This window comes from Hylobates moloch, unplaced genomic scaffold (assembly GCF_009828535.3).
Source record: "Hylobates moloch isolate HMO894 unplaced genomic scaffold, HMol_V3 SCAFFOLD_5, whole genome shotgun sequence".
NCBI classification, from domain to species: Eukaryota; Metazoa; Chordata; class Mammalia; order Primates; family Hylobatidae; genus Hylobates; species Hylobates moloch.
In genome coordinates, this window is record NW_026652280.1 from 150,628,894 (window position 1) to 150,653,637 (window position 24,744).

The following is a 24,744-nucleotide window of genomic DNA, read 5'->3' on the forward strand; positions in this document are numbered from 1 at the left end:
GGGGGAGGTGAACCACTGAGGGTTTATAGAAGTGACCAGAATCTTTAATGACTTTATTGACTCCCTAAGTATTTGCTTTGTTTCTTCTTGATAATATATTGAGGCCCAGAAGCTAATATATTCAACTGCAATGTTTTTTAAAGCCAGTGTTTACTTCAAGTATTGGATTGGCTCTTTTCACTGGAGAGATTTTTCCAGTTCAATAAAAAGGTTTGGATTATTTTTCCCATGGAGTTCTCCAATTATGTCTCAATCCTCCACTCACATAACTGTACAGGTATATGATAAAACCAGTTCTTAATCACTGGTAAAGATTCATTGCTTTATTGTAGTGTCCATTGCTGCTGCTGTTTATTCTGTTGTTGGTATGTTTAAATGCTGGATGTTTAAATGAAATTGTGTGCTTGGGCAAAGTTACAAGAGAGGTGGTGGGGAATAGTAGAGAGTGAGCTGAATCTGGCTGGAGCCTAGAGGCCTGAGCTCAAGACCAGTGATCTTTCTAAAATGTATTGCTGCCCTTGAGACTATCTTGCTTATCTACAGCAGAGTTTCTAACCACCTGGATGAGAGTTCCTGATATGCTGGTCAAAAAGGCAGACCCAAGGAGCTCCATTCCAACCTACTGAGTCAGATTCTCTGGGGATGGTGTCCACATACTTGCATTTTAAACAAGATTCAGGACTTCATATTAAAGTCTGAGGACCTGACCTATATGATAAAGTCTAAGTTTCTCGGCACATCAATGACAGCCCTTCCAGAGGTGTTCTCTCTCATCTCTCACCATTCCCACTAACAGTGATCAGTGAGGAAACATAGGCATTTTTCTCCACATCATACTGTTTCAGGATCAGCAAATGCTGTTATACATGATTGTCTTAGTCCATTTGCGCTTCTATAACAAAATACCACAGACTGGGTAGTTTTTAAACAATAGAAATTTATTTTTCATGGTTCTGGAGGCTGGGAGTTCAAGATCAAGGAATGAGCAGGTTCTGTATCTAGTGAGTGACTGGTGTCTGCTTCCAAGATGGCACCTTGTTGCTACATCTTCCAGAGGGGAGGAATGCTGTGTCCTCATGTGGTAAAAGGGATGGAAAGGGAAGAAAAAGGACCAAGCTCACTTCATCAAGCTCTTTTATAATAGTAATAATCCATTCGTAAAGGCAGAGCCTAAACATTTCCCAGAAGGCCCCATCTCCCAACACTGCTGCACTGAGGATTAAGTTTCCAACACATAAATGTTGGGGGACACATTCAGACCACAGCAATGACTTTGCTCCAAACTGCTCACCTGACTATTCCTATGGGTCCGTTTATATCAGAGAGCTCTGTGAGACAGCAAGCTCCACGAGGGCCATGACTTTGTCTATTTTGGAAGTTGTATCCTTAGCTCCCAGCACAATAGATGTTGATATGGTTTGGATGTTTGTCCCTTCAAATCTCATGTTGAAATGTAATCCCCAGTGTTAGTGGTGGGGCCTGATGGGAGGCATTTGGAGCTCCCTCGTGAATAGCGTGGTGCCATCATCGCAGTAATGAGTTCTCACTCTGAGTTCACATGAGATCTGGCATGTGTGGCATACACCCACCCCTTGCTCGATCTCTCACTCTCTCTTGCCATGTGACACATGTTCCCCTTCATCTTCCACCATGACTGGAAATTTCTTGGGGCTCTCACCAGAAGCAGATGCTGGCACCATGCTTCTTATACAGCCTGCAGAGCTGTGAGCCAAAATAAACCTCATTTTCTTTATAAATTATTCAGTCTCGGGTATTCCTTTATAGCAACGTAAACAGACCAACACTTAGGCCTACAAATATTCTTTGAATGGATCAGTGCTTAGACATCATAGCCCTCACTTGCCCAAGAAAGATGGCTTTCTACTCTTACTTTTGCATATAGTTTTAACACAAAGCTAGTTCATGACAGTCAGGATCCAGATATACTGACCCTGGAGCCTGTTTCTTGGTTTGTTAGAATACATTCCTCCAACAAGAACTTGTAGCATAAGTTGAATAACTTAGAATGTGGCACACATTCATTCAGTACTGCTACCTAGAGGGGCACATTAACGTAGCTTTAGGCTGGTGATGATTCCTATTTTCCTGATCTCTCCTAACACAAAAACATTCAAGGTGTTCTTTTAGGAAGCAGTTAGTTGTTTAAATATTAGAAGTGGTTATTGCCGAAATTGGCAGTGAGTCCAACTGTTGCCAAGCACCAGTTCCATAATCAGAATCCCTAAGGATGGAGCTCAGACACATGTCCTCTTTAAAACCTACAGGGAGGATGCTGAAATTTAACCAGTGTTAAAACACTGCTTATAACTGCATGCAAAATAATGTATTTAGTGACCATCTATGTGGTGTATGCTCTTTAAACTATTTGGTATTGTGGAAAGACAAAAAAACTAAGACTCCTACTTCTGGCACTAACTAGCTTTGTGCCTGACACCAGTTATTATATTTATTGCTCCTGGGCCTCAATTTTGTTATATTTAACATGGGGTATTGCGTAGACAATCTCTCAGATTCTTGACAACTCTACTCTGCCATACTCTTATGAGTATAAGCCAAAGTAAAATCAGACACTGGAATGGCAAAATTACACAGGTGGTATGTATATCCTGTATGTGTATTTTTTCCTAAACAAATCTTTCTAAATTGGTGCTTGTACTGGGGATGCCTGTCAGGTTTAGTTTATTATGCTAAATAGTGCCCTCTTGGTGAAGCTAATTTAGCTTCCAAAGTCATGGATTAGCAACTTCCACAGTGAGAACATCTGATCGGATCACATTTGCACTCTAAAGCTTCATTTGAGTTAGCAGACATTTCATGAGTTCCAACTGGTATATCAAGCACTGTGCTACACTCTGAGATTCAGAGATTAATAGGACATACTCCCTGTCCTTGAGTTGCTAACAAGGATAATTGATGGACAAATAGAGAGGGGGTAAGCAGGATGATTGCCTATAATGGAAAAATAATTTTATTCTTTACTGGTATTATCCCACTCTAGGTATTTCTGAGGATGCTAGTCACTTGAATAGGAAATATCATTTAATTGAAATATCCAGATAATTGCCATGCTTTCTGCATTAGTCAGGATACACTACATTATGCTTCAGTAACAACACTCCCCCAAAATGTCAGTTGCTTAAAACAACAGAGGTTTATTTCTTGCTCATGTAACATATTCATCTCAGGGCAGCAAAGGAACTCAGCTAATTTTAATCACTCCAGCCCTCCGGTCTCCACCATATCAAACATTCCTCCTTGCTGTACTAGAGGGAAGTGAGCACTCTGGAGAATCTCACACTGCCTGTTAAATACTCTAATGTATGTGACTGGTTCATTGGCCAGACATAGAAACATGGCTCCATCCAACCACAAGGAAGATAAGAAGGACCATGTGCTATAGGGAAAGAGAATTTTATTTGACTAATCATACACATGACTGTCATGCATTCTAATAGTTCCCCTGAGTAGGCACAATTTGAGAATATAATAAAAACAAACATTTCAATGGCTTTTTAATAAGGGTTAGGTACTGTCTTAATCATTTTATGTGTAAAATATCTAATCCTCACAATGGCATTTTTATTACTCTCATTTTAAAGATAAGAAATAGAGGCACAAAAGATTAACTAACTCGTCCAAAATCCCATCACAGCCTGGGATTAAAGCCAGTCTGGCTTCAGAGTCCATGCTCTTAACCACTAAACTGTATTGTTATATCTGTATCAGTCATAAATAATGTGATTTCCTGGAGACATGATTAATTAATGGCACATTTTCTAGGAAAATTCTGAGTGTACAGGCATATCAGAGGTGTGAAATATAATTGTTGCTAGTATTTTGTAAGCCTACAAAAATAGAAGTGGCCCAATCCTGAGGGCATTTATTATAGCGGGCATTTTTCTATTTTTTATTCTTTGGAATTTCAATGCATGACTGGTATCCCTATGGCAAGCTCTAATTTAGACTGATTTGTTTAGGAGAAATAAATGATAGCTTATTTATAGAAATCAAAATGCAATCTGACTTTAAAACATGTTTGCCCAAAAATTAATGAAGGTAGCATGTAGGGCTGTTAACTTTTAATGATGAGAAATAATGAGGATGCAAAACCAAGCTGAGAGAATCTCGCTGTGGTGTAGAGGGGTCCCCTGAACAATTCTGCAAGCCTCATGCATCAAGTCAAGGTGATGGGGGACAAGCAGCAGGATCTGACCCTGGTTGTCTTAAGCAGCAAATAGATTTATTAAATGGAACCTGAGTAGCTGGCAGGGCTGCTGGGGATGCTGGAAAATGAGCCCCAGAAAAGAGGCAGAACCAAGTGGTGCTGGGATCCTAGAAACACAGCCAATATCATGAGCACCCATCTGGCGAAGCGCCGCTGCACCAGTGCTGAAGGACGAACGCTGCAGCTTGTCCCGCTGGCATGGATGCTGCCACTGCACCTGGAAGCTCCATACTGCTGCTGCTATCAGTGCCGCCAAAATAGATTCTCTTCTCTCCCTGCTTCTTTGTGCCCTGGATCCACATTCAAAGTCGTGAGTGGCTTCAGCTGTTTGGCCAGGCCTAGGGCAGGTGCCCATGCTCTAGTTACCAGAGAGCTTAGGAAAGTGAGTCAGCCTCCTTTTTAAGTTTTACAGTGGGAGGTAGGCTCTTCCTTCTTCACATATGGAGAATTATCCAAATGTAGAAAGGGCATTCAGATTCTGAACAGCCAAAATAAATTTTTTTAAGAAGACAAATATTCACTGTAACTGGTTAGATGTGTCTTTTTGCGGTGTCATTTTGTGTGATTAGTTTGGAAACCTTATCCTTGTTTCCTTATCTATTGTGTTGCTTTCTTTCATATTAACTTTGCATCCTAAAGACTTAATTTGCTCATTCACTTTTAAGCTAAAAATAATTATTGATCCTATAACATGTAAAGCCTTATTCTAGGCACTGAGAGTTACAGAAACAAAAAAGACGTGGTCTCTGTCTCTCCAGCTGCACAGGTTGTGTTGGAGAGGGGTAAGGAAGTGATACATAAATTCAGAGAATGGAGAGATAGTTCAGAGAAGCAAACAAGGAAAGGCTTCAAGGGAAAAGGGCATTTGAGATGAAAATTAGACATGCGGAGATGGGAAGACAAACATTTCACATGGGGAAACACACAAGAAAGGAGAGAATGTGGTTGTATTTAGGGAACAACAAGCTGTGTAACTGATAGCTTTTGAGATAAGTCAGAAGACTTAAATTAGGCTTTGGGCCTGGATGTTCTTGAATTACTGGCTGGGGAGTTTGGGTTTTGTTCATGAGAATTAGAGATCTATTGAAGGTTTTCTGAAGAGAGGGAGTGATAAAATCCAATTGTGATTAAGGAAAATCAATCAAATAGTAATACATAGAATGGATAGACAGAAAAAGAAACTGAAGTCAAAGAAATGATTTAATAGATCATATTATCCGCCCTAAAGGCCCTAAAATAAGTTGGTAAAATTTATTTTAAAATAAATTTTGAGCTAAAATAAGCATTGGATTAAAGAGAAAGGATGAATGTTGGAAATATATATTGTATTTAAGGAAAGGATATATTGTATTTGGTCACAAAAATAAGAAAAGGGCTCCTGATGAAGAGGCAACCATAGCTAGCCCTTGAGAGAGAGTGACTAGCAAAATCATACCAGCCCTTTCCTAAGCATCCCCCTAGGATGCTGCCATCACCTTTCTGGGCCATGATGATGCCCCTTCCTATCCTGACCTAGCTCTAAACACGGACCTTCTCCATTAGTTCTTATAAAATGAAATTGGGATTTTGTTTAAATAGTAATAATTGCTAACATTTATCGACTGGTTATTATATACAAAGCATTTTGCATGCCTTGTTTCCAGTCTTCACCACAACCTGGAGAGGCAAGTATTGGTTATCACATTATGAATGAAGGTGTGTCCGGAATTGGTGGATTCTTGGTCTCACTGACTTCAAGAATGAAGCCACGGACCCTCGCGGTGAGTGTTACAGCTCTTAAGGTGGCGCGTCTGGAGTTTGTTGCTTCTGATGTTCGGATGTGTTCGGAGTTTCTTCCTTCTGGTGGGTTGGTGGTCTCACTGGCTCAGGAGTGAAGCCACAGACCTTTGCGGTGAGTGTTACAGCTATTAAGGCGGCGCGTCTGGAGTTGTTCATTCCTCCCGGTGGGCTCGTGGTCTCTCTGGCTTCAGGAGTGAAGCTGCAGACCTTCCTGGTGAATGTTACAACTCATAAAAGCAGTGTGGACCCAAAGAGTGAGCAGTAGCAAGATTCATTGCAAAGAGCGGAAGAACAAACCTTCCACAGTGTGAAAGGGGACCGGAACGGATTGCCACTGTGGGCTGGGGCAGCCTGCCTTTATTCTCTTATCTGGCTCCACCCACATCCTGCTGATTGGTAGAGCCCAGTGGTCTGTTTTGGCAGGGTGCTGATTGGTGTGTTTACAAACCTTGAGCTAGATACAGAGTGCCGATTGGTGTATTTACAATCCGTGAGCTAGACATAAAGGTTCTCCAAGGCCCCACCAGAGTAGCTAGATACAGAGTGTCGATTGGTGCATTCACAAACCCTGAGCTAGACACAGGGTGCTGATTGGTGCGTTTACAATCCCTGAGCTAGACACAAAGGTTCTTCAAGTCCCCACCAGATTAGTTAGATACAGAGTATGGACACAAAGGTTTTCCAAGGCCCCATCAGAGTAGCTAGATACAGAGTGTCAATCGGTACATTCACAAACTCTGAGCTAGACACAGGTTGCTGATTGGTGTGTTTAAAAACCTTGAGCTAGATACAGAGTGCTGATTGGTGTTATTTACAATCCCTGAGCTAGACATAAAGGTTCTCCAAGGCCCCACCAGAGTAGCTAGATACAGAGTGTCGATTGGTGCACTCACAAACCTCGAGCTAGACACAGGGTGCTGATTGGTGTATTTACAATCCCTGAGCTACACATAAAGGTTCTCCACGTCCCCACCAGACTCAGGAGCCCAGCTGGCTTCACCCAGTGGATCCCACACCGGGGCTGCAGGTGGAGCTGCCTGTCAGTCCCGGGCCGTGCGCTCGCACTCCTCAGCCCTTGGGTGGTCGATGGGACTGGGCGCCGTGGAGCAGGGGGTGGTGCTCATCAGGGAGGCTCCGGCCGCACAGGAGCCCATGGAGGGGGTGGGAGGCTCAGGCATGGCGGCCTGCAGGTCCCGAGCCCTGCCCCGCGGGAAGGCAGCTAAGGCCCGGTGAGAAATGGAGCGCAGCGCCGGTGGGTCGGCACTGCTGGGGGACCCAGTACACCCTCCGCAGCCGCTGGCCCAGATGCTAAGCCCCTCATTGCCTGGGGCCGGCAGGCTGCTCCGAGTGCGGGGCCCGCCAAGCCCACGCCCACCCGGAAGTCCAGCCGGCCCGCAAGCGCCGCGCGCAGCCCCGGTTCCGGCTCGCGCCTCTCCCTCCACACTCCCTGCAAGCTGAGGGAGCCGGCTCCCGCCTTGGCCAGCCCAGAAAGGGGTTCCCACAGTGCAGCGGGGGGCTGAAGGGCTCCTCAAGTGCCACCAAAATGGGAGCCCAGGCAGAGGAGGCACCGGGAGCAAGCGAAGGCTGTGAGGACTGCCAGCATGCTGTCACCTCTCAAAGGTACGGGATTAGAGAAGTAGGCAGAGCTAACATTCAAACTTGAGTCTTTTTATCCATCGCCTGTAACTTTCGTCTTTAAGCTGCCTTTCAATGAATGTTAACAAAAAATAAGCGAAATAAAAAATGTAATAAGTGTCATAAAAGAAAGCAAAATGACAATATCCACACATGGATGACTTTCAGAATCATATTTTCCACCGTAAATTAACTAAGTCCTGCTACGGTTTGGCTTGGCTTCTAAATTTTATTAGAACCTGCCTAGTTCCTCTCCTCCCCTGTATAACCCTATCTTAATCAACTACTTCTCACAATCTTTCATTGTTCATGTTTCAGTGTTTCTTTTTTTGGCAGAAATGTAGTCAGTAGCTTTTAGTGTGTTGGGCATCCTTGGGTAAATCCTGTAACACCTCTGACACCTTCACTTCCTTTGAACCCTCAGGCATCATTCTCTAGAGACAAATAAAACCAGATGGAGGTGAAAGCGTGAGAAAACTCACCTGAAGAAAAAGCGTTTTAAAATGTTACCTTTCTCACCTGAGAAAAAGGGCACTGAAAGGGAGGAAGGGAGGGCTGGCTGGTTTGAGAGTGCTGACGGCGAGACCTGTCCTGGAGTAGCCTCCCTCTGGTATTTTCTGTGCAAGGTGCTTCTGATGTTCTGCAGTGTTAGTAGAACCGTGAGTTCTGCGGCTAAGAAGGGCCCATAGCATGGCATGTTCAAGGGGGACCTAACTTGACCTTTCCAAATAATTCAGAATACAGCATTGTTATTACTGGAGGAATCTATGTAGGGGCTGCCACTACCCATGGTCTTTACTCTCTAGTAGATTGACTAGGACACACTTTGTACATCTAAAATAAGTTTCTTAAGTTGGCCTGTCTGTTTGACAGCCTTTGGGTTCTCGAGAAGATAATCGTATGTGCAGCCTCTTCCTTTTCCACTAGGCTGTGGTCCCTTGATTGCTGACAGTGTTCCTCTAAAATGCAATGCTTCTGCAAGTTTACAGACTTCAGGACTTCACGGCTTTATCGACCATCTGCCACTTTCACACAATTAGTTTTGCCCTTTCTCTCTGATTTTAATTGTTCCATTTTACAGAGCTCTTTACTATTCATAAGTCTTTTATCACTCAGTTAACCACCCAATGCTTAATGAAGTTCCTGACATGTGCCTAACATAGTGCTGAGTACCTGTAGGGAATACGCAAAGACCATGGCTTTGTTATTCCCCACATTGGGCTGCAGTTGCACAATACTTGGCTCCTTTTGCTGTACCTCTTGTTTCACCTTCTACCTGGTTAGTACATTAAATTTCCTGTTTAGTGTTAACTTTTGAACAACTTGTGCTTAAAGAGCTACAATAAATAAAGATAACATTTTAACAACCTGGAAAAAGAAGGTGAAATATTTATTTTTTAAATAAGCCTAATGGAGCAGTGCTGTTATTTTAAATGCTTCCTACCACCAAAGTGTTCCTATTGTTGGGAAATGTATTTAGCATTTTTTTTTTTTGAATTGCTTGAACTTTTCAAATGAATTGTTTGTATATGTTTTTTTTATTTGCTGAGTTGGGGAATACAGTTGGCTCACTAAATTCTTCACTTTTCATGTTCTTTATAAGAAGAAATTATATTGAAATACTGTAACGTACATCCTCTTCCTTGCAATTTGATTGCAGAGAATGCATTGTTTGAAAAAAAAAAAAAAAACTCTTGACATTTTGATATTTCATCTTTCATCTTCTTAGGTGTCCAATCCCAAAGCAAACCTCACAAAATCAGACATCATTTTTTGGCTGACTTGTCATTTCACTATTATTAGAACTCTTGCTCTTACAAGGGACTTTAGTATTAGAAGTTATGATAATGTATCAGGTATTTAAAACTACCTTAGTGAGGCCCAGGTGGGCAGATCACTTGAGGTCAAGAGTTCAAGACCAGCCTGGTCAACATGGTGAAACCCGCCTCTACTAAAAAATACAAAACTTAGCCAGGTGCAGTGGCACGTGCCTGTAGTCCCAACTACTTGGGAAGCTGAGGCTGGAGAATTGCTTGAACCTGGGAAGTGGAGGGTGCAGTGAGCTGAGATCATGCCACTGCACTCCAGCCTGGGCGACAGAGCGAGACTCCATCTCAAAAAACAAACAAACAAAACTACCTTAGAGAAAACTTTAAAACTTGGAGAGGAAGCTCAAGGGGGTGGGGTGTGTAGGCAGATCTTTGTTAGTCTGTTAACATATAGCTTTAGACTGAGAGTCATCAGTTCTATATGGTTACAATTATACAGTCCTCTTTAGAAACAAAAGCCTCTGCAGGCTGAGCACAAAGTAATTCTCCACAATCTTTAAGCAATGAGCTGTATTAAAATCCTGTGTTCTGTGAGGTAGTCCTAAATATTTGGAATGCATGATAAATTCCAGAGGTGGAAAGAAAGTGATACATACTAATGCCAAATTCAAATTCTCCGGAGGCATAGGGGCATCCAGCAAAGCAACACCTTTTCTAACCACTTGATGGTGTCTTTTCTGCTTATACCTTGAGCAACAAACCATAGGAAACTAATGGTGTTTTAAATGGAAAACAGCAGTTGATTAGGATGGGTTAATAGGTTCTTGGCAAAATTTCAACTTAACGGGTATGCAAGTGTATCTGTGTGTGCTCAGCAAGGCCTGTCCCAGGCTATCTAATGGTGTCACTCAGTACTATAAATTTACTTTGACAGCTAGTAAACATCTAGATAAGTGCGTCCTGGGAGCAGGGAGTATGGAGCTGCTTGCAATTTCCAAAAGGGGCAAGGCAAATAGAGCCAGGCACATATTAACACAGCAAACATTTAACTTTTCTGCTTCTCCAATCTTTAATAGAATGATAGTAAAATAGCAAAATATGATGCAAAAGCTTCATTTCTTAAAATCCTTAAATCATAGACCCTAGTTAGGAATTTAAGGTCAAAATAAAAATACATTCATAAAAATATATACTTTAGGGGAAATAATCAAAATAAAAATACATTCATAAAAATATATACTTTAGGGGAAATAACCAAGGGCCAAGCAATAGTTTAAAGATATCAGCTTTCTTGTTCTGTGTTAGATCAATATTTCTGTTGGCTACAGCTTAGTTGATAGAAGATTCATATAACAAGCAGACAACCATCTAATTTAATTTCGCCAGCCACAGGAAACTGCAGTATATGTTTATATTTCATTGTTTGCTGAGGAAGCTTGACCTTACTAAGCAGGTTGCGAAGCATTGTTTCACGGTGTATGTATGAAATTGCCATATGCGTGAGAAATTGCTGTAGGTGTTCATTCCACAGAGAGTACTATAGCTTTCTGTTCTTTTTCAGGCAGCCAAAATAATACTGCCCACCCCAGAGAATGCTTTTCTTCCAATCCTTGCAACAAAGTCATTTGAGAGATGAATCAGGATTTAATGTCAATGAATGGAACTAGCTTAAGCCTTGAGAATTTTGAAAGCAGAGAAAATGGAAGACTTTACTATTTCATTTTTTGTTTGTTTGTTTCAAATTAGCACCTAAAGACAACAGGAAGGGAAGAGGGCTGGCTTCTGTTAAGTCTGAGACTCTGCTATTAGCGCCAACCTAATAGAAAGCAGCTGTGGATAGTGGAAAGTGCAGTAGACCTAGAGTCACAATCTAGGCCCAAGTTCCAGTTGGGCCATTTAACCATTGCACTTCCTGGAAAGATTCACATAACCCCTCTGGGCCATTTTTCTTGACAGCAAACGGAACAGATAAGGGTTCTTTCATACAATCAAGGTTTTTTGCAACTGCCCAGTATTCTAGGAGCTTCTTAACGTGTAAAACTTGCTCCACATTCCAAATTCCTATTTTTGACATTCCCATTTCTGTTAGTAATATAAATATTTCCCCCAGTCAAAACATCTGTAATTGCTACTGTTGTGTATGGTATCAGTTGGTGCAGGATACCGATTATTTACCTAAACTAACTAAACTAAAGTTTACTTTCTAAGTTTTTACCTACACAAATATTTCGAGGTGAAACAAAACTAGCTTGTCATAAGGCAATTATGTTTTTATTTATTTGTTGCACAATTATTCACTGAGGACTTGTAAGTCCAAGACATTGTGCTGTGCACTCTGGGAAACTGGATAAGGCTATGAATAAGAGTCTCTTCTGGCCTGCTATGATCTTGCAGCCTAGTGAAAGGTCCAGATGTGTCCATAACTAGCCTGATAGAAATCATATCTCTTAGAAGAACTATTAGATCACTCTAACCTGGAGGCTTCAATGCTCATTAGTATTCACTCCAGAAAGGGCATTTGCTTTTCCATGTGTGCCTTTTTCAAAGGGCATTTCATGTCCAAATTTTACATCACATCAGTCTGGGTAAAAAAGCACAGCCTCTTAAGCACATGTGTGCACGCACACACACACACACACACCCCAATGATTTTAACAAGTATTTCTTGAGTTCAGTAATTTTACTGAATATCTGAGAGGGGTCACAAGTACGACCACATTATACAATCACAGTGCACTCCTCAAATCCCTCTCCTTGTCACATGAATAGCAGTCCCAGGACAATTCTTGATATATGTGCCACACTTCAAACACTTCACCAAAGTACTTTTTTTTTTTTTTTTTCAAAAAAATAACAGATTTCTTCTAAAGATTTCTGGTGAATAAAATTGTCACCTTATTCCATAAGCTTTTATGAATTGTAAGTTTGTATTATATAACAAAAGCTTTTTTCCACCTACATGTTTCTCCTTCCTCTATTATGTGTTTTTCCCCTTAGCAGTGCAGCAATGAGCTAGTGACATATATAAAATGAATAGCCAGCAATTAGCTCTTTGAGAGCTGTATGCAAAATGGTGATCTTAATGGAAGAAGAGGAAAGCCTTAGCAAATTTCTCAGACTATTAGGGCACCATTGAGGACAATTCTGAAACAGTGTCTCTATGCATTCAGCAAAATGAGCCATAGCACACCACAGTGCAGTGGGTCATTGACAATCCCTTCATGTTGAAAGAAAAATTAAAATAAGATTAACTGGGCTGTCATTTATTCAGTTTTTTTGCACATATGGCTTATGGCCTACATAAAAATCTCTAACTAGTCAGTATCTTTCTCTATGTAGAAAAACCAACACCTCCTTTTATTCCTCCTCAAGTTTGCAGTCTTCAGGCCAAATAGGGTGTCTTTAAAATAATGGTGGCTTTTCAGCACCTGCAGGGTTACTAGTCCTAGATTGTCTGTAGATGTCACATTCTATCTATGTTAATGAAAATAATATAACATGATTTTAGGTATATTTTTATACATACTAACAGTATGTATAAAATGTATAAAAATGTTCCCATTTTTCAAGCTATTTTAAGTAAATAATTGTTGTGGTTTGAAAGGGCAAAATTTGAAGTGGACCATATTATAATATATTTGAAAACAGTCCTTTGAGTAAAACACAACTATTTCACCCTCTGAAACAGTAGTTATATTATATTCCAAAGAGATTATTTCCTAGGTGTCTAAATGCTTGCTATTTTCATTTTTGTGACATCTATGTTCTAATGGCTATTTATTCTATAGCCATTATCAAGTATGGAAGTATCAGGAAAGAAACTTCTAAGGCCTTGGTATTTTGAGAGATACTCTTAACTGTGGGACATAAACCTTCTCACTTGACAGAGAGTAATAGATGAAAGTAAAGTATAAGAATAGTAATTTTGGCCTTTGGTATGAAAAATTTTTTTATAAACCAGTCTCTACAATTATTGAGTTATAGTAATTATTAAGAAAATAATGTGGTCAATGTATCAACAAAAAGGTAATTCTCTTATTGAGTGAAGAAAACTATACATTCCACAATAATCTGAAAACATATAGGCTCTACTCAAAGCACTCAAAACCTAAGAAATTGAGGAATTTATATTGAATAGTCAGTCCCAGAATTTGTGTTTCTATGAACAGCAGATAGTTGTTGCTTGCTTTTTCAAAATTTATCTAAATTTACAAGCTCTGCCTTTTAATTATATTTAGACAATTTACTTTTAATCTAATTATCAATGGAGTTGGGTTTCAAACCCAGCATCTTGCTGTTCATTCGTTAATTTGTCCTATCTGTTCTGCGTTCCTTTGTTCCTCTTTTCTTTCCTTCTTTTTGAATGAGATTTTTTATTATTGTACTTTGGCTACAGCAATAATTTAATAGCTATACTTTATTTTATTTTTTACTGATTGTCTTAGTCCACTTGGGCTGCTGTTACAAACTACCATAGACTGGGTGGCTTATAAACAACAGAAATTTAGTTCTCACAGTTCTGGAGGCTGAGATGTCTAAGATTAAGGCACCAGCAGATTTGGTGTCTGGTGAAGGCCTGCTTCGTCGTTTATAGGTAGGTCTTCTCACTGTGTTTTCATAGGGTAGAAGGGATGAGCCATTTCTCCTGGGCCTCTCTTAGAAGGACGCTAATCTCATTCATGAAGGCTCTGCCCCCATGAACTATCACCTCCCAAAGGCCTTATCTCCTAATTCCATCATCTTGGGAGTTAAGATTTTAACATATGAATTTTAGCAGGACATAAAATTCACACCATAGCAATGGTTGCTCTAGGGTTCACAGCAGACACGTCTTTAACTTATCAGTTTACATTCAAGTAATGTTACACCACTCCATGTATAGTATAAGAATCTCCTGTCCTGGGTCTAATTATTGTTGCACATTTAAATTAAATGTGTTGTAAACTCCACAATACATTGATATTGTTTTTGCTTTAAATAGCCTATTAGGATTTGAAGAGATTAAAACTGAGAAAATTGTATTTATATTTACCTATGTATTTATCATTTCTGATGCTCTTAATTCCTTTGTGTGGATTCAGCTTTCTATCTGGTATGATTCTCTTTCTGACAGAGAACTTATTTTAACATTGCCATATAGATCTGATAATGAATTCTCTCACCTTTTGCTGTTCTGAAATAAGTCTTTATTTCATCTTCATTTTTGAAAGATTTTTTTTCCTGGTACAGAATTTCACATGAACAGTGCTTTTTTTTCTCTCTCTCTTTAGCACTTTAAAGATGCCATTCATTGTCTTAGTTTTCTGATGAGAGGTCTACCGTCATTCATTCTTATCTTTCTTTCTCTGTATGTATGTCTTTCTCTGGTTACTTTTAAGATTTTACTTTCTGTTTTGCTGTTTTTCATCAATTTGATTATATTGTTCCTTGGTGTGGTTTACTTCATGTTTATCCTGCCTGGGGTTTGATGAGATTCTTGGCTTTGTTTATAGTTTTATTCAAATTTTTAAAAAATTTATCCATTATTTTTTCAAATATATTTCTGCCCCTCTCCTGCTTTTGGGATTCTTATTGTATGTATTTGATCACTTAATAGCATGAGATTCTTGATATTTTGCTCACAAATTTTAGGCTTCTACCTGTTCAAACTCTGATCTCTGTCTCCTCAACCTGCTGAAATCATTGCACTCTATTTTGGTTCCCTTCTCTGAGCCTTGGCCTGGACACTACTTCCAGGCAATAATCTGGGACTACTGGAAGGTGAACCTAGCTTGCTCCCCTTCCCTTAGGCATTACAGTCCTTTGCCTTAAAAACTGTTGTATTTTATTTTTTTTTCTGGTTTTCTAGTTATTTATAGCAGGACAGCAATTAATTCTTCACAGTCAGAAGCAGAAGGTTCTCCTGCTTTACTTTTAATCAATTCAAACATTTTAAAAATAACTGATCTTTTCAAAATACAAATAGGAATATATGATCTTGGGAGCAAATCTGTTGCATTTAGGATAACATCCCAAATCCTTTTCCAGGCACAGAGGCCCTGCATGATCTAGTCCTGCCTTTCCTTTGTAAGTGCATCTTTTACTACTCTTTCCTCCATTCAAACCCTCCAATGATACTGGCTAAATCCTTTTATTCCTCAGACCTACCATGCGTGCTCTTGCCTCTGCCTGGAATGCTTCCCCCATTTTCTCTTAGGGACCTATTACTCATCTTTTAGACATAGGCTTGAATGCCACTTACTCAGAGTGATTTTTTTCTCCCTGAACCCTTCCCATGTAAAAAAAAGTAGGTTTCCCTGTTACATTCTGCCATAGCATCCTGTAGATTTCATTTACAAATACTGAACCTAATTACTAGTTACGTTTTCTTTCTATGCTTATTTTTAATTGTTCATCTGCTTGGTAGATGATAAGCTCCAAAATTGCATCTATTTTGTACATTCTTGTATTCCTCAGCTCTGGCAGATAGTAGACACTCAACAAATGTCTATTGACTAATTGTTGTGTAAACTAGATAATGGAGCACTGCATTGTTGCTTGGATTCCATGCTCTGCATCATTACACAGTGCAGGGCACAGAATGCAAGCAACAAGCATCATTATAAGAAAACAGACAATTATAAGAAGATATCTAAATGTCACGGCTTCTTTATTTCTGTATTTTTAGTACCACAAGAAGTTTGGTGTGAAGGGTAAAAGCAAAAGGCAATGTCATGTCTTGAGTGTTTTTGTGCTCGTGACTATTAGTTGCTACAATCTTTTAAAACACATAGCACAGAAGATCTTTCATTTTCCTATTGCTTTTTAATTATTACAAAACATTCTGATTGCAGATTTTGAAAAATGCACAACAGTTTTCCACATGCCTCTTAGTCTCCTTTGTTGGTTCATAATCTTCCTCCCATCCTTTTTAGTATGGATTTAAGATTTTAGCCTTGGCTCTTTGGCTCTCTGCCCTTCTTGTTAGAACTCTTTCTTTAGCCATTCTTACCCTTGCCCATAGATTGTCTTTCAAACTTAATGTTTTTAATCCTGATGTTTCCTCTGGATTCCAGACCCATGTATCCAACGTCAACATGACACATGACACTTTCATCTGGAGATCTCACCTATGTTCAGAAATAAATTAATCATCAGTCTTCCAAACTCATTCCATGACTTCTGTTTCTTATGCCAGTGGCTGGCACAACCATTTGATTAGACACAGTTATTTAGTCCATAAACATAAACATCATCATGAACTTCTCTTTCCCCTCCCCATAACTGTGGTTAAATTCTGTATTAGTCTGTTTTCACACTGCTGATAAAGACATATCCGAGACTGGGTAATTTACAAAAGAAAGAAGTTTATTTGGACTTACAGTTCCATGTGGCTGCAGAAGCCTCACGATCATGGCAGAAGGCAAGGAGGAGCAAGTCACATCTTACGTGGATGGTGGCAGGCAAAGAGAGCTTGTGCAGAGAGACTCCCATTTTTAAAACCATCAGATCTCGTGAGTCCTATTTACTATTATGAAAACAGCATGGGAAAAACCTGCCCCCATGATTCTATTGTCTCCCACCAGGTTCCTCCCATAACACATGGGAATTATAGGAGCTACAAGATGAGATTAGAATGGGGACACAGAGCCAAATCACATAATTTTGGCCCTTCCCAAATCTCATAGCTTCACATTTCAAAACCAATCATGCCCTCCCAACAGTTTCCCCAAGGTCTCAACTTGTTTCAGCATTAACTCAAAAGTCCCACAGTCCAAAGTCTCATCTGAGACAAGGCAAATCTCTTCTGCCTATGAGCCTGTAAAATCAAAAGCAAGTAAGTTACTTCCTAGATACAATGGGGGTACAGGCATTGGATAAACACAGTCATTCCAAATGGGAGAAATTGGTCAAAACGAAGGGGCTACAGACCCCATGCAAGTCCAAAATCCAACAGAGTAGTCAAATTTTAAAGCTCCAAAACTATCTCCTTTGACTCCATGTCTCAAATCCAGGTCATGCTGATGCAAGAGGTGGGTTCCCATGGTCTTAGGCAGCTCCGCCCCTGTGGCTTTTCAGGGTACAGCCTTCTTCCTGGCTGCTTTCATGGGCTGGTGTCGAGTATCCGCAGCTTTTTCAGGCACACAGTGCAAGCTGTTGGTGGACTTATCATTCTGGGGTCTGGAGGATGGTGGCCCTCTTCTCACAGCTCCACTAGGTGGTGCCCCAGTAGGGACTGTGTGTGGGAACTCCAATCCTACATTTCCCTTTCACACTGCTCTAGCAGAGGTTCTCCATGAGGGCCCCACCCCTGCAGCAAACTTCTGCCTGGTCATCCAGGCATTTCTATACATCTTTGAAATCTAGGCGGAGATTCCCAAGCCCCAGTTCTTGACTTCTGTGCACTGGCAGGCTCAACACCATTTGTATGCCCCAGAGGTTTGGGGCTTGCACCCTCTAAAGCCACAGTCTGAACTCTACATTGGCCCCTTTCAGCCATGATGAAAGTAGCTGGGACACAGAGCAACAAGTCCCTAGGCTGCACACAGCAGGGAGACCCTGAGTCTGGCCCATGAAACAACTTTTTCATCCTAGGCCTCTGGGCCTGTGATAAGAGGGGCTGCTGTGAAGACTTCTGACATGCCCTGGTGACATTTTCCCCAGTGTCTTGGGGATTAACATTCAGCTTCTCATTACTTATGCTAATTTCTGCAGCTGGCTTGGATTCTACTCAGAAAATCGAATGTTCTTTTCTATTGCATTGTCAGGCTGCACATTTCCTGAACTTTTATGCTCTGCTTCCCTTATGAAACTGAATGCCTTTAACAACACCCAAGTCACCTCTTGAATACTTTCCTGCTTATAAATTTCTTCTGCCAGGTACCCTAAATCATCACTCTCAAGTTCAAAGTTCCACAAATCTCTAGGCCAGGGACAAAATGCCACCAGTCTCTTTGCTAAAACATAGCAAGAGTCACCTTTACTCTAGTTCCCAACAAGTTCCTCATTTCCATCTGTGACCACTTCAGCCTGGACGCTATTGTTCATATCACTGTCAGCATTTTTGTCAGAGCCATTCAACAAATCTCTAGGAAGTTCCAAACTGTCCCACATTTTCCTGCTTCCTCTGAGCCCTCCAAACTGTTTCAACCTCTGCCTGTTACCCAATTCCAAAGTTACTATCACATTTTTGGGTATCTTTTCAGCAGCGCCCCACTCTACTGATATCAATTTACTGTGTTAGTCTGTTTTCACACTTCTGATAAAGACATATCTGAGACTGGGCAATTTACATAAGACAGAGGTTTGATTGGACTTAGTTCCACATGGCTGAGGAAGGCTCACAATCATAGCAGAAGATAAGGAAGAGCAAGTCACATCCTACATGGATGGCTGCAGGCAAAGAGAACTTGTGCAGAGAAACTCCCATTTTTAAACCCATCAGATCTCGTTAGTCCCACTCAGTATCATGAGAACAGCATGGGAAAGACCTGTCCCCATGATTCAGTCATCTCCCACCAGGTCCCTCCCACAACACATGGGAATTATGGGAGCTGCAATGTGAGATTTGGGTGGGGACACACGGCCAAACTATATCAAATTATGTCACTTTTGCCCATCAAATATCATTTGTGTTCATGTATTTCTCCCCATCTCCATTGGCATTTCCTTATAATCATCTCTCACCTAGAATACTGTTCTGCTTCCCTGACTGGTCTCTTTGCATCATCCTTATTTCCTTCCCATCATTCTCCACACTGCAGCCAGAATAGTCTTTGAAAAAAATACAGTTTTTTTCATGCTTAGAACTCTTCAATGGCTTCCCACTGATGTCACAGTAAAGATAAAAATTCTAGCCTACAAGGCCCCACATAAAGTCTTCTTACTATTGTTCCTGCCTTTTCTCTTCCACTCTCATTTTGGTTCTTTTTCTTCTTTTCAATTATGCTAGACTTTTATCAGATCTTTTAATATGCATGCTTTCTCCTTCCTCACAGGCTTCACATGTGCTGTTCCCTCTGCCTTGAACACTCATCCTTCTAACATTTTGCCTATTTAACTCCTGCCTGTCTTTCCACACTTACTGCAAGCCTTCCTTGACTCACAAAGTCAAGTTTACTTGCTTTACACATGTATAGCACTTAAAGCCTCTTTTTTAATGACACATAAACACAACTTTAATTCAATAATTTGCTGTGTAAATAGCTGGTTATGTCCTTCTCTTAAGCTCCATAAGAGCAGAGCCTGTGTCTCTCTTATTTCTTACTAACTCTGGTGCCTAGCATAGTGTTTTTAAGAAAGTAGATACTCTGTAAATATTTTTGGATTAAAAGAATCTTTGAAAGGTTTGCTGGTGCATCTCTGCCTTCACAAGAGGAAAATATATATATATGTGTGTGTGTGTGTGTGTGTGTGTGTGTGTATGTGGATATATATGTATGTATGTATGTATGTATGTATGTATGTATGTGTATATATAAAGTCCAAGGTGTTATAACAATTCAAATTTGATCTTGACCAAGTCAGTGGTTGGGAAGAATATGATTTAGGAAGGAGTAGTGGAGATCAAGGATAATTAGGTAAAACATGGACATTTTGAGCATAGGATGTTTTTGGCAACTCTGTGAGTTTAGGTTAAATGTAAATAGGGTGAGAGAGTAATGACTCAAGATCTAGCTCTGGAAGAAAAGAAACTGATAGAAAATGGTGAAAAAATTAGGGTTCCCTTTTGATTGCTGGGCTCCATTGTCCATATGCAAAATGGGTAGTATTAGGGATTGAACATAAGGAATACAGGAAGACAACAGACAAGGGAAGAAAAGCAAGACTGGCCACATATGGTGGAAAGCTAGGGAGAATATAGCTTTCAATTCATGTGCACTGCTTGGGACTCTATTTATCCCTAGCCATATGGCTGTTTGGCATAGAGGAACAGAATATTCTCAGAATTCTCAGTGATTTCTTAAAACTGTGCCATTGGACCTAGGTAACATTAGCCTAAAGACTTGGCTAGAGTGAAATTTGTGGATAACAGATCTATTGTGGGCTATTCTGTGGAGGTCAGGACATGCAGAAAGTGTCTATAGTAGAGAGAAAGGAAGTTGTACGACCTGAAAATTTTATAATCCTGTTAGCAAATATTTATTGAGCACCTCATATGTGTGAAGTACTAGTGATTCAGTAAAATTCTGGACAGTCATAAATAAATATATGAGATCCCAGATAATAGAAAAACTGGTATCAAATCTTATAAATAATATAATACTGCAAATTCACAAATTAATTTTATTTATAACAAGGATACTAGCAAAAACTTTCTTATGCTGGTCCTGTGGTTGGCTCAAGAATTATAGATGTAAATGGTGACTTGTAAGAGAGGAAGAAGAAGACAGAATAGCAAACTCTAAAATATGCTTGTTTATGGATATGCTAAGTATTTGAATTATTAATATAGAACGGTCCTTTATCTTTGAGGGATATATTCCAAGACCCCAAGTGGATGCCTGAAATCATAGCAAGTACCAAAACCTATATATACTCTATTTTTTATATATACCTATGATAAAGTTTAATTCATAAATTAGGCACAGTAAGAGATTAACAATAACTAATAGTTAAATAGGACAATTATAATAACATAGCATAATAAAAGTTATGTGAATATGGCCTCTCTTCCTCAAAATATCATATTGTACTATACTCACCCTTCTTCTTGTGATGATGTGAGATAATAAAATGGCTACACGATTACATAAAATGAGGTAAAGGATGTTGGTATTGTGATGTAGCATTAGGCTACTATTGACCTTCTGATGGTATGTCAGAGAGAAGATCATCTGCTTTGAGTGATCCTGGATCATTGAGCCATGGCAGTATCAATGGCTGGGTGTCAGGAGCAGATGATGATGATGACTAATGAGTGGGTTGCATAGATAGCATGGAGATGCTGGACAAAGGGATAATTCACCTTCTGGGCAAGAAGGAGCAGGGCAGCATGAGGTTTTATCACACTTCTCAGAACAGTATACAATTTAAAACAGATGACTTGTTTATTTCTGAAACTTTCTATTTAATATTTTTTAAACTCAGCTGATGACAGGTAACTGAAATTACAGAAAGCAAAACTGTGGATGAGAGAGGACTGCTATACACATGTTGATACCAGAGAAGAAATGTTGGAAATACACCTCCTGTTCGTGGTCTGCCTGATGGAGACCTCTATTGTAGTTACAGGAAAGAAATTTTACTCCAAATGCAAATTTTATTTAATAAAGTGTAACTTCCTGGTCTGCTGTATTGAGGAGGATTCTGAGGTTGGATCTAGGCTCAATGCATAGAGTGATATGATTAAAATGTTTGAAATGGGCCCAGGATGTAGTTATAGAAGCACTTGGTCACAAATTGTTCCTCCTTATTCTATGTTGTGATGGAACTTATCTCCCCCCCCACCAAATCACTGAAATCCATTCTTTTATTTATTCAACAACAAAATTTTTGAATACTTAGATGTGCCTGGCACTGTTATACACTGGAGATACAAAGATTAAAAAAGATATAGTCCTTGCATTTAAAGATGATTAGAAATAACAATGTTATTATATTTAAGAAAATAATACTATGTCTCTGCATGAACAGTGAAGTGTGAAGTGCTATATTTTCTTCCTGTTTTTTCATCAAATTCTACTGAATAAAATCTGCTTGGTTTAATTAGATACTAAAAGTAGGCTGAAAACTGTCATTCTCAACTCATTTGGAGTTCAAGATGAAAGGTCTTACAAAATTTATAAATCATAGCGAATTGTCATTCAACAGAGAACATTGTTATCTATGGATATGGGGTACACTGAACTAACAGTCGTATTTTGGCACATATTCTAAACCTCCATGGCAAAACAACAACAACAACAAAATATCATTGTGCTGTGACAGCTGTTAAGAATAAAGATGGAAAAATGATTCCAGAAAACAGAAGTCCTATTAAAAGTGTATCTGTGCATATAGAACAATCTGTCCCTATATATATTTTCCTCTCCTTCTCTCTATTACCGTTATCCCCAACCCCTGATCCAGGCATACTAGAGTTTATTTTTCATTGAGGATCATGGTTTTGTTCTCTCTATACGTGGTGATTTGACTCTGTTATGGGTCGATGATTGTGAAATAAAGAATTCCTCGGCCGGGCGCGGTGGCTCACACTTGTAATCCCAGCACTTTGGGAGGCCGAGGCAGGCGGATCACGAGGTCAGGAGATCGAGACCACGGTGAAACCCCGTCTCTACTAAAAAAAAATACAAAAAATTAGCTGGGCGTGGTGGCGGGTGCCTGTAGTCCCAGCTACTCGGAGAGGCTGAGGCAGGAGAATGGCGTGAACCCGGGAGGCGGAGCTTGCAGTGAGCCAAGATCGCGCCACTGCACTCCAGCCTGGGTGACAGAGCGAGACTCCGTCTCAAAAAAAAAAAAAAAAAAAAAAAAATCCCTCAATTTCCCCTTTTGTGGCTGTTTATTCCTTTCCCTATCTCCAATATATCAGATAGTTGGTACTTCATGCTCTTTCAACTTGCACACTATTTTTTCTCTTTATATACTATCTGGACTGAAGTATTGATATTGTTTTGCTTCTGACCTTTAGAGGGGGAAACATAATTATGCATTCTCCAAAGGCAGGTGGAAATAGGTGAAGATTACATAACCTTCAGATGTCTCTTGAAGGTTGGAGAATTGACTGGTACATTGACACTAGACAAATTTGCATAGCCTACTTCATGGGGCATATTTAGCTTTTCCTGCCTCATTGGACTTGAGAGCCCTTTATTCCTTCTCAACTCTCTAAATATGCTTAAATTGATATATTGAAATGAGTAGGGAATGCTGAATACTGTTTTTTATCTAATCTGCTCTCTAGTCCCATGGACCTAGATAAAACTCTGACATAGACTATGCTTCTAGCATTGAAAAATGAGCTACATCATTATGCCAGTAGTCCAGTTTGAATCCCCAAAGCTGGTAACTTCCACACTATACTTTGATTATCACGTTTTTATTTTTCCCCATGTCTTACTATGATTACACCCCATGCACTATCATTACCTCAAGAGATATGACAAAATTCTCATTCTCACTGGACTGCAAACTATTCAAGGGCAGAGACAGGGTCTCACTATTTGTGGCCCTAGTGTCACACTGTTAGCACAGAGCAGCTGCTCAAGAAATTTTGGGTGAAATGAATGAAAACAATACAAATCTATTTTCATTTAAAATGTAAATAAATGTAATAAGCACTATTTCTACAAACTCCCTCCCCCAAAACAAAGCAAAAAATCAGTTATACCAGTTTGTCACCAACTGTTGAGAACAGTTTTGAAGCTTGTGACTTTATATGTGGCCATTAGATTCTATTTTCCACCCAATTTCTACCTTTCCTTTTCTCAGCTCCCCTGCCGCACACCATTATGGCATAGTATAAAGGCCGATAAGGAAAGAGGCTGCACCTTTGTTTATTCAAAAGGCAGTTCTAATTCTGGACAAAAGATATGATCTCCTAGAAACATGGGTTTATTTAAGATGACGTCACTTGAGTTGATACCACATGGATATTCTTCATTCAATGAACCCTTAGTCTTTTGTTGGGCATAGAGATTGGCTTTTATTTTTTTTTTTATCACAAATGAAAAGATGTGATACTATATGTTGGAACCCATGACTTGCCTTATAAATAGGCATGGGAGGTAATTAATTGCACGAATAATTCAGAGATGGCATAATTATGGCCAAGTCTATCCTTTTCTTTACCTCCTTTGCCTGCCATCCATCATCTGATGCCACAATTTCTGCAAGAAATTTGTGCTTTATGTGTCTCTGCTTTGGGACATCTTTTAAAATATAGTTAATACAAATATAGGCAATTTCACTCTGAAATGTGTTAACATCTATAACATATACTCTTTCTACAATTCACACTATAGTATTAAAGACATCTAGTAAGAGGATTTAAAAGTAAGACACATTATATCTGAATTATTGGAATAAGAAAAGGTTAATTTTGAGAGCATTGAGAGGTAGGAACCGGTGAAAAATGTGAGCTGAGGAATCTTGGAAAATGTATGCTTGTGTGTATTGCAAGTATATATGTATGTATGTATGTCGTGTAGGATGTTAACTGAAGTGGCAAAAGCTACTAAACAATCAAGAGAATAAGCTCTGAAACAATCTTGGGCCAAAGCTGCCTTGGGCATGATTCTTAAAGAGGCATTGGGAGACTCTTGCTCTACATAATTATCAATGACCATCTATAGTAGCATTGTGTTTTGGGAAGTGATACCATTGGGTATATTTTGA

General features: G+C 39.7%; 1 protein-coding gene across 9 annotated transcripts in view; it reads left to right on the plus strand.

The window, feature by feature from the left end:
• The window catches only part of SLC44A5 (solute carrier family 44 member 5), a 392,569-nt gene that overhangs the window by 185,279 nt on the left and 182,546 nt on the right, over window positions 1–24,744 (plus strand). Inside the window, exon 1 of one of the 9 annotated variants that reach the window (XM_032155566.2) lies at window positions 5,887–6,006. The exons of 6 other annotated variants lie outside the window; for them this stretch is intronic. Coding sequence is in view for 1 of the 3 variants with exons in the window: in XM_058439657.1 (XP_058295640.1) it covers window positions 7,627–7,645 (19 nt within the window). In the remaining 2 variants the exon portion in view is untranslated. Of the gene's footprint in view, window positions 1–5,886; window positions 6,007–7,405; window positions 7,646–24,744 lie in introns of those variants that run through there. 2 more of the 9 variants (XM_058439663.1, XM_058439657.1) reach the window with 2 other exon arrangements.